At 47.9% G+C, this 16453-nt stretch overlaps 2 protein-coding genes across 2 annotated transcripts in view; one reads left to right on the plus strand and one right to left on the minus strand.

The window, feature by feature from the left end:
* Window positions 1–16453, plus strand: part of EGFL8 (EGF like domain multiple 8) — a 309298-nt gene that overhangs the window by 57239 nt on the left and 235606 nt on the right. The gene's annotated exons all lie outside the window — the stretch shown is intronic.
* LOC137528756 (complement C4-B-like) overlaps window positions 2235–16453 on the minus strand; it is a 158322-nt gene continuing 144103 nt past the window's right edge. The window contains exons 38-42 of the mRNA XM_068250296.1: window positions 13224–13319; window positions 9426–9518; window positions 6304–6387; window positions 4281–4410; window positions 2235–2484 (exon numbers count right to left, since the gene is read on the minus strand). Of these exons, the coding sequence (XP_068106397.1) occupies window positions 2343–2484; window positions 4281–4410; window positions 6304–6387; window positions 9426–9518; window positions 13224–13319 (545 nt within the window). The 3' untranslated portion in view covers window positions 2235–2342. The remainder of the gene's footprint in view (window positions 2485–4280; window positions 4411–6303; window positions 6388–9425; window positions 9519–13223; window positions 13320–16453) is intronic.

Below are 16453 nucleotides of genomic sequence, written 5' to 3' on the forward strand. Positions count from 1 at the left end.
CAGCGGCTTTTCAGCGTTTCATCACAATTATTCCGTTAGATCGAATATAAAGATTTTTCCACCATGTCCGATCTGATTTTTCTCGAAAAAACGGGATAATCGTTCGCATTTCTTGATCGAAATTTATTTTTTCAACTTTCGTTCGATTCGATCATTTAGATCGAATAAATGGGATAATCAAACGTTTTTATTGTACCATGTATGGACACCATTAGTCTCATCGTAATTTAAAGAGACTACAGTATTCAATGTAAAATAAACATTCTACTGATATTCTTGTCAGATGCAGTTATAATGACTTGACGGCTCTGTTTTTTTCGAATGCGCTCCCTGAGCCCTATGTGCGCCCGCTTCCAGAACATACTCCCGCCCCCTTTAGGAAGACTGTTTTTGCACTCTCTCCGAGATGCAAAGTGCCACAGAAGCGTTACAGTATTTCTCTGAAGGGTAGGCGGGGCTACGTGCAGGAAGCTAACTTGTATGGGGACTTGGGAGAGTGAATCAAAGTCACTACGGGGACTCGCAGGGGTATCAAAGTCAAATACAAACTGGGCCGAAATTGTACACTGGGTCCTAGTTGCGGGCCAAACTCAATGGGCTTGATTCACAAAGCGGTGCTAACCTACTTAGCACGTCTAAAGTCTTTAGGCGCGCTAACCAGGGTGCTAAGTAGGTTAGCACCGGTTTTCTTAATCAGATCGCGCGCTAAGTACCGCGCGCAGAGTCTCATAGGCTTTAACGTTTTACGTGCGAAAAGCTCGTTTAGACGTGCTAAGGGGGTTTTCACAGGCGTGCTAACAGTTAGCACTGCTTTGTGAATCAAGCCCTTTGTCTACTTGCCACATTCCTCCCTTATAATGTTCCCTGGTGTCTAATGGGCCCCCTCCAACCCCTATACAGTTCCCTGGTGTTTAGTGGTCCTCCTCCCTCCCCTATACAGTTCCCTTGGTGTCTGGTGTCCTCACCCTCCTTTATACAGGTCCCTAGTGTTTAGTTACTTCCCCCTACCTGTTCTAGGGCTTCACCTCTATTATAGCTTCCCTGGTAGCCTAGAGTGGGCCAAACATAATGCAAAGTGGGGAAACCACTTGGGGGCTAAATTTAATGACTCTGAGGGCCAGATTTGGCCCGCCGGCCGGAGTTTGACATCTATGAGTTAGAGGAAACAGACCTGGCAAGTGATTATAACTACCGGACAAGGTAATCGGTAAAATGTTTATTTTACATGGCATCATTTCTCTAACGCTACTTATAACTACATTTTTATTTCATTCCAAAACTAACAGTGAGGCTCGTTTTCAACTGCAAATCCTTTTATAATTTTGTATTTATTTTGGCCAATGTAACACTTCTTCCTCCTCCCTCTGATATCAAGTGTGGTAAGTATAGCATTCCTTCCCCTCCACCTCCAAAACTTACTGTGGCCAGTATCACAACACCTCCCCTTCCTGAGACACTCCCTCCTTATATGCAGCGTAGCACAGTATTATACCTGCTCCAGCGGTGGGTCACGCCCCCTCCTGGTCTCTCTACCAACCTCTGTGCTGGTAACTGTTTGGCTAGGTGTTGGTTGGTGTTCCTGCACATCACATCACATGTGGTGCCTGGATTGTGTAATGGTTAAGGGCTCTGCCTCGGACACAGGAGACCTGGGTTTGAATCTCGGCTCCTCCTGTTTAGTAAGGCAGCACCTATTCAGTAGGAGACCTTAGGCAAGTCTCCCTAACACTGCGACTGCCTATAGGGCACGTCCTAGTGGCTGCAGCTCTGGCGCTTTGAGTCTGCCAAGAGAAAAGCGCGATATAAATATTATTTTTGTTGATTTGATATATCACGTGATATGCGTCAGGTGCCATATGTAGATAGAGGCTATATGTACCCGATAGAGTGATGGGAAGAGCACAGGAGCGACCCGCCGCCGGTATAATACCGCGCTCCTCTGCAAGTGCTACAGGGCAGCTCAGGAGAGAAATCCTGGAATGGGGCAGGAAGGAGCGGGCTCCCCTTGTATCTAAAGCAGTCATGGGGGGCTATTGCATTTCCTGGACTTTTGTGCGTCCTCCTTCCTTCTCAATAGAGCAAACCATGTGGTGGTGGAGAAGGGGTGGCATCATCCCCCCTCCCCCCATGGTTTTATATCTTGACGTTGACTGTAAGCCACACCTCATGGTTTATCATTTATTATTATCGTGGATTATCGTCACACAACAACAAAACTACAAATGCCAGACATGTCCGTTGCTCTTTTTATTGAAGCTGGAAAGTTGAGGTATTCAGAAGTTAGGAGGTGTAAGAGAGTTGTAGGCTCGGGGTTTGGTGAGATTACTATAAGCGCAGGAAAGTTACACGTTGCAGCCTTTTACTCGGAAGTCATCCATGAAGCTCGTCTGGGCATTGCACTTGTTGCGGTTGCGAGTGGCCTTGCATTCTTGTGTGGTGGCCAGTTCCTCAATCCAAGACTTGTTCTCTAGGAAGTATCTCATCCTGAATGGGATAATGAGGAAAAAGGTGATCAGCTACACAATTCCTAGTTCCAGGACTGAGTCTAGACTTTCTGCTGCCTGAAGCAAATTTTGGAGGATGTGCAGACCCCCCCCCCCCCAACACTGATATATACCCCATCATATATACCTCATATCATATAAACCCCATCACCAGCGGGAGAACACTATGGCCAGCCAGAGGGGAAGCTTTGGCACATGACCAAGCAGATGGGGGTGCCGGCACCAGACTGGCCAACCAATGGTCTCGCTGGTGGGACCACGGCACTCTCAATGGGCACTCGATAAGTAGCAGTGACCTATCAGATGTCCCTGTCTAGTGCCCTGCGCTGTGAGACTTCAGAAGGTGTGATGAGTCAGGCTCATCCAGCAGTTCCAAGGCAGGGTTCCATTTTTTGCATTAAAATTCTTTTTAACATGCTCTAGAAACCTGCTTGTGAAATATTCGCACATGACTGAATTTGAGTAAGAAAAACTGCATGCGAAAAACGATGTTTTCTGCCTATAAGCCTGAAGAGTGGGGACATTGTTGCCTGGCAGAAGGGAAAATTAAATTACATTTATTTTTTTGACATGAGTTTGTGTTTGAAACTTTTGGCTACGGTCACACCTGGCAAAAATCACTGATTTTTTTTGCAACATGAAAATGCGCATGCTTCCCAATGCAAAATCCAGTGCACCGGGAACATTGTGCAGTTTTCTGCGGGGTGGGGATAGCTGATCATGTTAATTTTTATCTATACTAAAAACATATCCTAGACCCTTGCTTGACATTTTTGGAAAGTTTTTTTATGTGCAAAAATTTCATGAAAATGAATTGAACGGCCTCTTGCACAGAAATCCATCAGAACGCCACGGAGTATGCGCGTAACAATCACCCCTGCGACCCCTGCCATTGCAAGGGGGCCCAGAGGCTTTGGGGCCCCTCCTCCTCTCTCTCCCCAACTGCAAGTGCAGCCAATTAGCAAAGAAACATCATCATTCACGGACAAAAAACATGTGCAGGAGCGTGTGTAATATTTTCCCTCTTCCAGAGGCTGCTTCACAGCGGAACACTCTCTGCTGCCATTCGCTGGCTCCCAATCCCGTGGGGTTCGGGGACAAAGGGGGCACCATGCTATCATTTTTGCAGGGGGCCCTATTAAAGAGAGCCCGAGGTGGGCTCAAAAAATTAAAAAAAAAGTAGGCTACCTGATCTGTTAGGCTGAGCGGATCAGGTAGCCGCAAAAACTGCCGCTCCACGCTGCTCTTTCATCCAGCATGCAGGGAGGGGGGGAGAAGCAGGGGGCGCGGCCAGAGAGAGAGCTGCCTAATTGCAGCTCTGGAAATCCTGTAAGAACGCCCCTGGCGGGCGTTTTGAATAAGGAATCACTCTACCTGTGTTTACCTCCAAGATGGTGACAAATATTGTTGCTGATCTCGGGGGGCTCTAGCGTGGCGGTGGGGACACACAGAGGCATTTCATGAGGCAGAGAACATGCCTGTTTGTCCCATATGCCCACCTCGGGTTTTCTTTAAGTCTAGTTACGCCCCTGCCATGGAGGGTAAATATTCGCCATTGGATGACAAAACGCTGCTAGTGGAAAGGGGCCCTTATTCTCCCTCAGTGGTTCTGATTACCCTGAGCTACCTGGGTATTCTGTAAAATATGATAAAGTGATTTCTATAAAAACTGCCTCTTTTCAGTTTCTGATCATCTTGCTCTCTGCCCCACCCATGAATTATACTTGGTTATTATTTTGTATGAGATGCTGCAGTAGACGCATGGCAGCCACTCACTTTCCGTCCCCATCCGTGGTTTTGCCGTCTTGCCCCATAATCAGATAGTCCTTTTTCTCCAGGTTCATCTTGCAGGCCTCACGCTGGTAGAAGTAGCGGTACTCTCCTGGTTTAATGCTCACATCCTCATCTAGATGATAAGAAGGAAGAGTTATTAACTTTGGGCAGAGTGAAATCTCAGAGTACGGCTGTAAATCTGCACATTCCCGGTCCTGTCTAATCGGTTTTCTATCGGTTTTAGCTTAATGGTACTCCTTTTTTGTGTGAACACAGCTATGTTCACACATAAATCTGTACATTTTCGGGCCAGTCCTGTATCAGTTTTGTATGTGTTTCTTTGGCTGTGTTCACACATAAAAGGTGTACATTTCTGGTGTGGTACAGTCCTGTCAGTTTAGTAGTTAAATGTTGGCTATGTTAAATGCTGGCTATGGGGTGCTGAGTCGGTGATTGGGGTGCCAGAGATAAGCCACACCAGGTGCCGCCATAGACCACAATGTTAATTTGCAGCTGCGGTGCACATCAGCGGTGGCAAGCCGCTAACGGCAGTAGGGTTGGGCTATCAATAGTCGAGCTCCAGATATCAGAGGCTGTGAACTGTTGGGGCTCCGGATATTGGTTAGGCCTAAGTACAGGGGTTAGTGTTAGGCCTAGGTACAGGGGTTAGTGTTAGGCCTAGGTACAGGGGTTAGTATTAGGCCTAGGTACAGGGGTTAGTGTTAGGCTTAGGTACAGGGGTTAGTGTTAGGCCTAAGTACAGGGGTTAGTGTTAGGCCTAAGTACAGGGGTTAGTGTTAGGCCTAGGTACAGGGGTTAGTATTAGGCCTAAGTACAGGGGTTAGTGTTAGGCCTAGGTACAGGGGTTAGTATTAGGCCTAGATACAGGGGTTAGTGTTAGGCCTAGGTACAGGGGTTAGTGTTAGGCCTAGGTACAGGGGTTAGTATTAGGCCTAAGTACAGGGGTTAGGGTTATGAGCATGAAATGTTTGCTTCCTAGGCCTAACCCTGAGATTCACAATGAGGCACTGTCAGGATCTGCCATTCTAGGGCACACATACATAAATCAGTCTAAAGTCTCCAGGGAGCAACAAACTGCACTACTCATACCAGGATACTTGAGGCAAAGCTAAAAGAGAAAAGTTTTACTCACCTGGTGCTTCTTCCAGCCCCTAGAAGTCTATCAGGTCTCACACCGAAGTTCCAACGTGCTCGTGGCTGCCGCTGTCCCCTCTGAAAGATTGCAGACTCATGGCTGGGTCATGGTCTTTTGCGCATGCACGTACATGCGCTTCGTGTGACCGCGCTCCCGTATCCGGAAGTGCTTTGCGCAGTTCACAAAGACTGAACTGAGCAAGTGCAGAGCGCTCCCAGCCACAGGAGCACGATCACAAGAAGCACATGCTTGCGCGGAACACCACGACCCAGCTGTGGGTTGGGATCTTACGGAGGGGATAGCAGCAGCCTCAAGCATGGGGGAACTTCGTCGGGGGGCCCGATAGACTTCTAGGGGCTGGAAGATGCCCGAGGTGAGTAAAACTTTTCTCTTTCAGCTTCGCTTCATGTGTCCTTTAAATAAATGGACAGTGCTAGAATAGGGGACAAGAAAGCTACAGCCTGCAACCAGACCACATTCCCCATGCCACGTGCAGCCCCATGTGTTCCTGTCACCTCTTCCATGTGGAGAAGACTTCCTTTCATGCACAGCAACACCTCCTCTCATGCAGAGCAGGATCATCCACCAGGCAATCTAAGCAGGTGCCTGGGGTTTAGTCTGTGTCAAGGGGCCCACCTGCAACCTCCTCTGACCTCTCTCCACTTCAGCTTACCAAAAAGACCACATTCCCCATTACATCGTAATCCTTCCCTGCTCCCATGTGCGCTGGGCATGCAGCCTCCTTGTTTCTTGTGCAGCTCCTCTCCTGTTCCATTGGCATCACCCCACCAATGTGCTCCCCTCATCTGCTATGCATAGCATTTCCTCTTAGCCTTCATAGAAATCCCTTCCCTTGCCCAGCTTGCTTACATGTCTGCAGGACGTCGACAATCTTCGCCTTGTATACTTTGAATGCCGATTCGGTTTTAATTTCTTCAACAGTCACCTTTAAGGCTGCATTGGGGAGACAAAACATGCTCAAAGTTATCTTGAAGTATCCGCCAAGCTTTTCATAACTGGTGGCAAGGCTGCATGCGAATGTATCCTGTAGTGAGAGGGATATGGAGGGCAACATTTTTTGGTTCCTTTTTAACTAATGCCAGTTGCCTGACTATAACGAGAGGGATACGGAGGCTGCCATATTTAATTTAATACAATACCAGTTGCCTGGCTATCCCGCTGATCCTCTGCCTCTAATACTTTTAGCCACAGACCCTGAACAAGCATGCAGCAGATCAGGTGTTTCTGACATTATTGTCAGACTGACAACATTAGCTGCATGCTTGTTTCTGGTGTGATTCAAACGCTAATGCAGCCAAATAGGTCAGTAGGGCTGCCAGGCAACTGGTATGTTTTAAAAGGACATAAATATGGCAGCCTCCATATTCTTCTCACTACAGTTGTCCTTGAACATTTGGCTTCAATACTATCTGAATCATTCAGACATTTCCTCTGACAGTACCTCTTTGTGCATGAGTGTGACTGTACTGCACCTGTGAGACTATGGCCGTTAGAGATGGCGGCAAACTGCTCGCCGGCGAATAGCTATGGGCAGGCTGGCCTTGTAATACTTCCGGGTCACAATGTCCCACAGTAGTACCCATGCCTGTGTCCGCACACCTTCATTAGTACGCATGCCCAGGCCCGGCAGTGCACGTCCTTGATTGCCACACTTTGTGACGTCACGCACATGGGCAAAGAGTGACCCAGCCACAGGCGTGTAATCAAGGACGCCCACTGCCGGGCCTTGGCATGCGTACTAATACACATGTGCGGACACAGGCATGCGTACGACTGCGGGACATTGTGACCCGGAAGTAGTACAGGGCCAGGCTGCCCATAGCTATTCGCCGGCGAGCTATTCGTCAACATCACTAATGGCCGTGCCTGCGCAGTAGTCCACGAGTGGCTACAGTTTGCTGCAGAGGTGTGGCCGTAACGGTGCAGGCGCAGTACAGCCTCGCTTGTGCACGACAAGGAGCGCAGCCATGAGAACTGACAAGCTCTTATCGGATATGTCCAGAGGGTCCGTGCATGGCAATGTTGGGGTCGGGGGGACATGGGTAGCCTCTGGAAGTCTCGACTATCCAGAGCAGGGCCGGTGCTACCATATGGGCAAAGGTGGCAATTGCCCCAGGGGCCCACCATCCATAGGGGCCCCCATGTGTCTACAAACAACCCCGCTAAATTATCTCCCTCCCCCTCAGTGTTACAGAGGCAGTAGTGACAGGTATACACTCGCCTCCTAGTTCCAGGCGATGCAAATCCGTCTGTCTGCTCTTTAGTGTTGCTGCTCTGCACTTCTTGCTTCTCCATTCCGCCTCTAGTGTCTGTTGTGAGGAGCAGGAAGTGCAGAGCAGCAACAATGCAGAGAAGACAGACAAGACTTCCAGCACCTGGAACTCAGAGGAGGTGAGTGTCTGCCTGTCACCTCTGCCTCTGTGTGTGTGTGTGTGTGTGTGTGTGTGTGTGTGTGTGTGTGTGTGTGTGTGTGTGTGTGTGGCGCGGTCTTTAGGGGCACCTCTGATTACTATACTGGGGGGGGGGGTGTCAGTGGGGCCCCCAAGTTACTTTTGCCCTGGGGCCCCCTATAGCTAGAACCAGCTCTGATCTAGAGGCTTCCCTCTACCTAGATAAGTACAGTATCTAACTTTTTTTTATTCAGGCTGGTTTTACACTATACCGGTGTGGTGATCGCAAGGCAATGGAACCTGCCATGTAATCGCCGTATAAATCCTTCATATAACCCTGTGCCACGGTGCGGTGGTCATATGCATAGGCCCGCCCCCATTCAGTGACGTACTCCCAGCACCGGGATTCCTGTTGGTCCGCACATGTGGGCCCGGTTGCACTCTGCTCTGTCATTTACACGTGCTGCGTTGCCCATAGACTACCATTACTCCAAGCTCTGTGCATTAAGCGCGATGTTTGCGGTAATGCTCTGCAGCACTTGCGTTGGATTGGAAACTCCTGGGGCACCGCACCGGACCACATTAAGCGTGAAAGTCTCCATAGACTTTTATTGCTTTTGCGTCTCATTGCGGTAAAATATTGTAACACACCACAGGTTTGACCTGCAGGTGTAAACAGGGCCTCAAGCCGCCTCAGGTTCACCTTAAAGTGTACCCGAGGCGATACGAGACATGATGAGTTAAACATGTGTATGTACAGTACTAAACATTAATAACCAGGCTGTTTTACTTGTTTTATTCTGCTGCCTGAAAGTTAATATCTAGGCATGGAAGTGACAGCTTCTGTCTTGTTGGTACCTTTTTGGGAATATTGTAACCATCACTGATAAGCCATGTAGCCATAAAAGTTTTTTTGGGCAGAATACAAGTCCTGAGGACAGGAAGAGGTAAGACAAGGTCAATAGTTCATGTATTTTCACTCTGGAACACTTAATAGACAGCTACTGATTACAGACGGTAAAACATTCAACATGGTTTATGAATGTTTAAATGTAAAAGAAAACCCTGGGATACTTAAAAAAAAGTCATTTTTAGGAATAGGGGTACAAATATAATTGTTTATCTCATTAGTGTATTTTCACCCTGGGTTCACTTTAACCTTGCTAAAATATAGTGAATGTATAAAGATAACTTAATGATTTTCCATAGGGAAAGTGGAGATACAACTGTAGGTAAAGCAGTCACTACATATACATATACTCTGTTTAAACTATCTCACTGCAGTCATATTTATATTTCAGCCATAAATCTATCAGGATTCTCACTGCAGGAAGCGGTCAATTCTGATGCATGCTGGGAAATTACCTCACCACCTGCTATTACTGGATTTCTCTTCCAGCATGCAACTGGTTTTGCAGCTTCCTGTAGGCATAGTCACGTGACCAGAGCCCAGGGAAAATGAATGAAACAAAGGCCTTTTTTTTATATATTTTCTGTTACAGTGTGTGTGGTGTATTCATTGCAGTGTGTGTATGGTGATTGCGGTTCCATCATTCCATACGTAGGCGTCAGCTGCCTCACCGTTCACCACACGTGGCGAGTAACAGGCGAAGTTCCGACGAGAGCGCTTGTCTTCTAGAATTGTCACATTCTGCTGTACTTTGGGACAAGGGCCTGTGGAACAAGAAGAGTGGTCAGATTCTGCACATCCAGAGACCCATCTACTCACATATGTCTACATAGCCATTAGAATCAGGGCTTAGCAGTTTTTAGTGTAAAATATTCCACAAGGTATTTGCAAGCAGCATTTGGAATGCTCCCTGAACACATTTTCAGATCATACCTACCCCCTCAGTAAATTTTTTTTTAAGGCGTTCTGGGGGGTATTTTAAAAACAAAACCTGACATTTACCTGGTGCTTCTACATGCCCCCTGCTGCTGTCCTGCGTCGTCCTCTACGATCCTCAGTTCCCCGCCGCCAGTCACTATTAATTATTCGTCTACCTAGACGATTACAACTTCGCCTGCGCGGCCGCGTGCTCGGTCTCCCGGGAGCTACCTGCGCAGGAGCAGTTTTTCTGAATTTGGTGTCGAGAGGTTCTGCTCCCCTGTGGCCATGCAGTGATGTCACAGGACAAGAGCGCCCTTACTCTTTCCGCTCCTGCGCCACAGCGTGCGCACTCCACTGCAGCGAGCATCAAATGCAGAGTGGAGAGAAGGGGGGGCGGGGGGAGCGAGCATGCTCCTGTCTTGTGACATCACTCTGCATGGTCACAGGGGAGTAGAACAGACACACTGCGCATGCGCAGCACAGTATGTCCGGGTTTGAAGTCACCAAGGATAACGGAACTGAGTGTAGGAGAATGGAGGGGAATGGGAGGCGCGGTAATTATTTGCTTATACCCCCAATCCACTGCACCTTCACTTTTTACCAGTCTTTCGGCTCTGGTATCCTTTTAAGGCCCGTACCTAGCATGCAATTCTTCTGAAAGACTGGCGCTTTTTTTTGAGCGACCAGCAGTCATTTCTTTGATCTCTTGATGTGGGTACAGGCGCGCGATCACGTGAACAGCGTTTAGCGACGCACACCAATAACGACCATCACAGCAGATTGAATCTCTAAGATCCTCAATGACTCCGTGCAAAGTTCCCGCAATTGCTTGACTTTCCATTCACGCCCATCGTTTAATATCATGTGATGTCGCTGAACGCTCGTCGTCATGGGGACGTCGCTGCACCCGTCGGGTGGTGAGTACTCAGCTTAAGAGTTTGAAGGAAAACTCCATGAGTTGTGATTGGATTTAGGGATGATCAATGAGATGCAAATATATCCAAGGTCACTTGTTAGTAGTGGAACCGCACCCAAATGGCCAAATCCCTATATCTGGGATCAGATGTGCTTAGCTTTCCTCCTGGGTACCGCCAGGATACTTGCAGCCAGACAAACCATTGAGGTCCGCACAATCTTTGGAATAGTTTTTAAATCTTTAGTATCAAAAATTTAAAAACATAATGCTATGTGGCAGCAACAGTCAGCTGTTTCGGGCTCTTGCCCTTCTTCAAGCCGCCCAGCATCAAATGCATATATGCAGTGACTTCCACTATATATACACATATAAACATCCAATCACAGCACAGCATGTTAAACGCGGACCTGATGGGGAACTGCTACTTATTATTCACAGAACCCATCACATGACTAGCCTAAAAGAGGTCATTGGTCGCTGCCCCTTAAAAAATATTTCCAAGGTCATGCAGATTTATGTAAATATTCATGCAAATATATGCAGCTTGAAAATAACCAATCAATTTAAACCTTGGTTGGACTTGATTAGTCCATTTTCAAGCTTTCATATATTTGCATAACAATTTACATAAACCTGCATGAACTTGGAAAAATATTACCTTCTCATTGATCATCTCTAATTAGATTGGGCATTTAATGAAACCAACCTGCAGAGGATTGCATGATAACAAGCAGGTGGTTGTGGTGTGTACCATGGAGCCGGGCAGCGTTTTATATGGGCCGGTTCACACTGGCATTAAACTCTATGGTTCTGGCATTCGTAGTTTAACAACTGTCTATTCAATGGAAGCTTTTCCCGTCGGTTGCGTAAATGCCGCACTCAGTCCCGGTGTGTCCTCTCGCCCTGGACGCTACATGCAGTGTCCAAAATTGGCTACTTTCTGTGCTTTCCTGTTCCCCAGGGGGCTCAAAGCATGGCAACCGAACAATGGGAACCGTTGCCAAATGCTTTTTTTGTTTGGTTGTAGAAAAGCATTTAGCATTGTCTAAACAAGACGTCAACGAACGCCCATTTGAACCAGTCCTAAGGTGGTTTTGCTGAGTCCCGTCCTAGTGATTGGCTGTTCTGGAGGCGCAGCTACATCTTATGCTCCACCACAGCACTGACCTCCCTGAGGGCATGCAGCGATCACATGGGGAGGGGGAGGGACTCATTGGAAATCAGAGGAACCCCTTTTGTGACAGTCACCAGAGCTGCTGAGCTAATAAGACTGTACAGTAATTAGTTTTACTTTCAGATAGAGAAGTAGTGACACAAAAGTCACCCACAAGGGTCATAGCTTGATCTCTTGGGCAACAGTTCAGGTATTGCTGTTGCTATGGAGGAGGGCGGAGGGGCAGAGCTTGGTACAGGACAGAGCAGGAGGAAAAGGGAGGAGACTAGTGGCCTGGACCAGCACTCAGCCCTAGACAATCTATGTACAATCTCGGCCCAATACATCATATGTATTTCCTATTAAACAATACCAGTTGCCTGGCAGTCTTCCTGATCTCTTTGGCTGCTGAATCACACACCTGAAACAAGCATGTAGATAATCCAGTCAGATGTCGGCTAGAAACCTCTCATTTGCATGCTTGTTCAGGGTCTATAGCTAAAAGTATTAAGTTGGCCATCGATCGAGCAATTTTGCGACCGATTGACCATCCAATTCAATAATTTTATCAGTGTTGCAACAAGCATGTCCGATCGACAATTTTATCAAGCAAGCTGGAAAATCTCGGGCTGACGTGGTTGATCGGGTGTGCATTGGTAACGGTGTACAATATCAAGACAAAGTGTCAAAATGCCCCGGAACCCCTGGGTGCTGTTCCCCCAAATGTTCATGTAAATCCCCCCCCCCCCCCCCCCCCCGGTGCCTGTGCCTGTGCCTGTCCAGCTACTTCTTCCCCATTCGGCCCCACGTGGTTGCCACGTATAGCACTGACACATGTGTGACGTCACACAATGGGGTCCAGTGGTGCATGCGGCATCACAAGACTGATTCTCAAGAGAGTTTATGCTGAAATTGATTGGAAATTGGCCTGCGGTGTATGGGCAGCTAACAGATCTCTCTCTCCAATCAGATTCAGTCAGAGAGAGATCTGTCTCTTGGTTGATCTGCCCATTCTATACAGCAGGAGGAAGTGGCAGCGCTTCACAAGGTAGGCTGCATCTAAATGATTGGCAGCATAGGTGTGCAGAGCCTAATTATAGGGCAGGTTACACAACTTACATTCAAAACAAATTCAACAAAATGGAGGATGTTAGCTTCCAAAAACAGTTTGCGTACAGAGTACTCTGTACTACACTCTTCCACCACGTTAGGGGGCTCTGCACGCCTCTGTTGGTAGTCATTTCAGATGCAGCCTGATTAGGAGTGCTGCCAATTTCTCCCTGTTCAAAAAAAAAAAACACAAAAAAAAACCCGGCCAATTCATTGCTAGATGTATGTGCCCCTTTAGAGGCAATGGGATCAGCAAATCACCGTACCATAATAAATCCCGCTCACATTGGGTTCATTTTAAAATATCCAGTCCAGGTTAGATGGATCCCAGCTTAGGAAACATTAGTAACCCAGCCCTCACTCTCTTACCTCCTGCACACTGGCAGACACCTTCGCTGGGTGAGCACAGAGTGCTGATGAAGTTGGTCCTGGAGGGGGCGTTGTAAAACTTCCTGCACTGTTTATCTGTAAGAAGACAAAAATGGTTACATTTTTATACTTCCTATCTCCATTGCATCAGAGATGAGCGGGATAGTGTACTGGTTAAGGGCACCACCTCTGATATAGGAAACCTGGGTTCGAAGCCATCACTTATTCAGTAAGGAGTCCTTGGGCAAGACTCCTTAAAGTGTACCAGAGATCAAAAATAATAAAAGATTTATACATACCTGGGGCTTCCACCAGCCCCATGTGCACAGATCGCTCCCACGCTGCCGTCCTCCGCTGCCCACAGCTCCGGTACGGGGTCCCATAACTTCCTCCAGTCGCAGCCAGTCTGAGCAAGAGAATTGCGCCCTCTACGTATCTCTCCGGCACCCACTGGAGAGTTATGTAGAGAGCACACTTCACTTGTGCAGACTGGCCACGACTGGAGGAAGTGACGGGACCCGGTACAGGAGCTGTGGGCAGCGGAGGATGGCAGCGTGGGAGCGATCCGTGCACATGGGGCTGGTGGAAGCCCCAGGTATGTATAAATCTTTTATTTTTGATCTCTGGTTTCCTTTAACACTGCAGAGTGGCCGATTGAGCGTGCTCTTAGTGGTTGCAGCTCTCAAGCACTTTGGGTCCGACAGGAGAAAAGAGGTATACAAAATGTTAACATATTATCAGGATGAAGATTGTAAACAATTATAAAGTAGGAAAGTAGCTAAGGGTACATGCACACACACAATTTTGATTGGCCAAATTTACCACCCCCGCATAGTTTAACCTCCTTGCCGGTTATCCCGAGCTCAGCTCAGGGTAACCTGCGCAGGAGGATTTCTCAGGTCCCGCTGGGCCGATTTGCATAATTTTTTTTCCCTACACGCAGCTAGCACTTTGCTAGCTGCGTGTGGTACGCGATCGCCGCCGCTACCCGCCGATTCGCCGCTACCCGCCGCGCCACGCCGCCCCCAGACTCCTGCGCAGCCTGGCCAATCAGTGCCAGGCAGCGCTGAGGGGTGGATCGGGATTCCCTCTGACGTCATCCCGCCCCGTCGCCATGGCGACCGGGGAAGCCCTGCAGGAGATCCCGTTCTGAACGGGATTTCCTGCTTACTCTGATCGCCGGAGGCGATCGGAGTGGGTAGGGGGATGCCGCCGCTCAGCAGCTATCATGTAGCGAGCCCTGGGCTCGCTACATGATTTGAAAAAAAAAATTTTTTTTTTAAAGTGCTGCGCTGCCTCTTTGCCGGTGGGAATTGGACCGGCAAGGAGGTTAAGGGCTGATAGATTTTGACTACTATGAACAGATTGTGTAAGTAAGTTTTCATACTACAGGGAAGTGGTAAAATTGGCCAATTAAAATTGGATGTGTGTATGCACACTTATTGTTAGAGGATGGGAGAAAGGGGGCCAAAATAATAAAAAAAAGGTTAGTGTAGACATGCTTACGTCAGGTAGATCATGCAGCAAACAGGGAGAAAACAAGCTCATAATTACTGTATATACTTACATACAGTATAAGCCGACCTGTGGATAAGCCGAAGTACCCACTTTTCACTTAGAAACCAGGAAAAAGTGATTGACTCGCATATAAGCCTCGTCCTCAATATAGCCCCTCCACAGTAGCCAGATGTTCCCCCAGTTTGTCAGCACCCCTCCCTATAGCCAGATGTGCCCCAAGGATGATACAGCTGTGCCTCAAGACGACACTAGATGGCGTCATAGATATATGAGACAGCGATTGCCACACAGGAAGAATCCCCGATCATTGCACCCCTGACACGTGGCTTGCACGCTCCGCTCCACAAGCCAGGGTACACAGGTAGTCTTGAGCAGCGCACTATGCACACCATGTAGAAGGGGATGGGGAGCACAGACACAGCAGAGAGCCAGCTGGCAAGAGTAGGATTACTAGTGCCACAATCCTTACACTCCTCTGCCCAGTGTCGGATTGGGAGGCGGAAAAACTGAGGAAATCCACTGGCTGGCCAAGCAGCAGTAACCCTGTGTTATCACTCCCAATAGAAACCTGCAGCAAGTCTTCACAGTGAGCAGCAACATCTGATTACTGCTGCTTGGCCAGCAAGTGGATTTCCTCAGCTTTCCCGCCTTCCAGTCCGACACTGCATCTGCCAGTAACAAAACCTGCTCCACCATCCGCTCTGCTCCACTCACTCGCAAATTAGCCGAGGGGGTAACTTTTCAGCACATTTTTTTTGTGCTGAAAAAATTAGGCTTATACTGGAGTATATAAGGTAAGTTACTAGTGTCCATCCATATAATTACACAATGTATTGTATATCCAGCCCTTCCCTGTCCAGAGGACATTACACCCTCTACATCCCTGACCACAGAGATAACGCTACTCACACCCTCAAATTCAAATACACAATGTGTGTACACACCAAATAAACAACCTATCTGCAGCACACTAACCTCCGCTTTGTGGCGGTTTATTGGCTTTTGTTTAGTTATGTTGATAATGGTTAGTGGTACAACAGTTTCAGCTCTATGTTTCCAGAAGCAGGGGATTATGGGAAAGCATGCAGAGGTGCAGACATGATGGATGTGCATTTTATGAATGGCAAAGCTTATTATAGCTTAGAGGAAATCCGAGACAAGGAAAAGAAAAAGTTTTATACATACCTGGGGCTTTCTCCAGCCCCATTTGCACGAAGCGCTCCCACACCGCCGTCTTCCACTGCCTGCAGCTCCGGTACCGGGTCCCGTAACTTCCTCCAGTCGCGGCCAGTCTGCGCAAGAGGAAGTACGCTCTCACTGTATCTCTTCGGCAGCTGCTGGAGAGATACGTAGAGGGCACACTTCTCTTGCGCAGACTGGCCGCAACTGGAGGACGTTACGGGGACCCAGTACCAGAGCTGCAGGCAGTGGAAGACGGCGGTGTGGGAGCGCTTCGTGCGGATGGGGTTAGAGGAAGCCCTAGGTATATATAAAACTTTTTGTTTTCCTCATCTCTGGTACACTTTAACACTTTAAGACTGTGATAAGAGATTGTGTTGTTTGCTGTCAATCAGTCACGAGCTAATCAAAGGCCAAGTACACACATGAGATAAAAGTCTTTGGAAAATGAAAGATCAAAGACCAATTTTACAACCTCCATGTTAAGCATCATCTACACGGTACAGTTTTCCATTAGATCGGATCTATTAGAT

The sequence above is a fragment of the Hyperolius riggenbachi genome, chromosome 8 (assembly GCF_040937935.1).
Source record: "Hyperolius riggenbachi isolate aHypRig1 chromosome 8, aHypRig1.pri, whole genome shotgun sequence".
Classification (NCBI taxonomy): Eukaryota; Metazoa; Chordata; class Amphibia; order Anura; family Hyperoliidae; genus Hyperolius; species Hyperolius riggenbachi.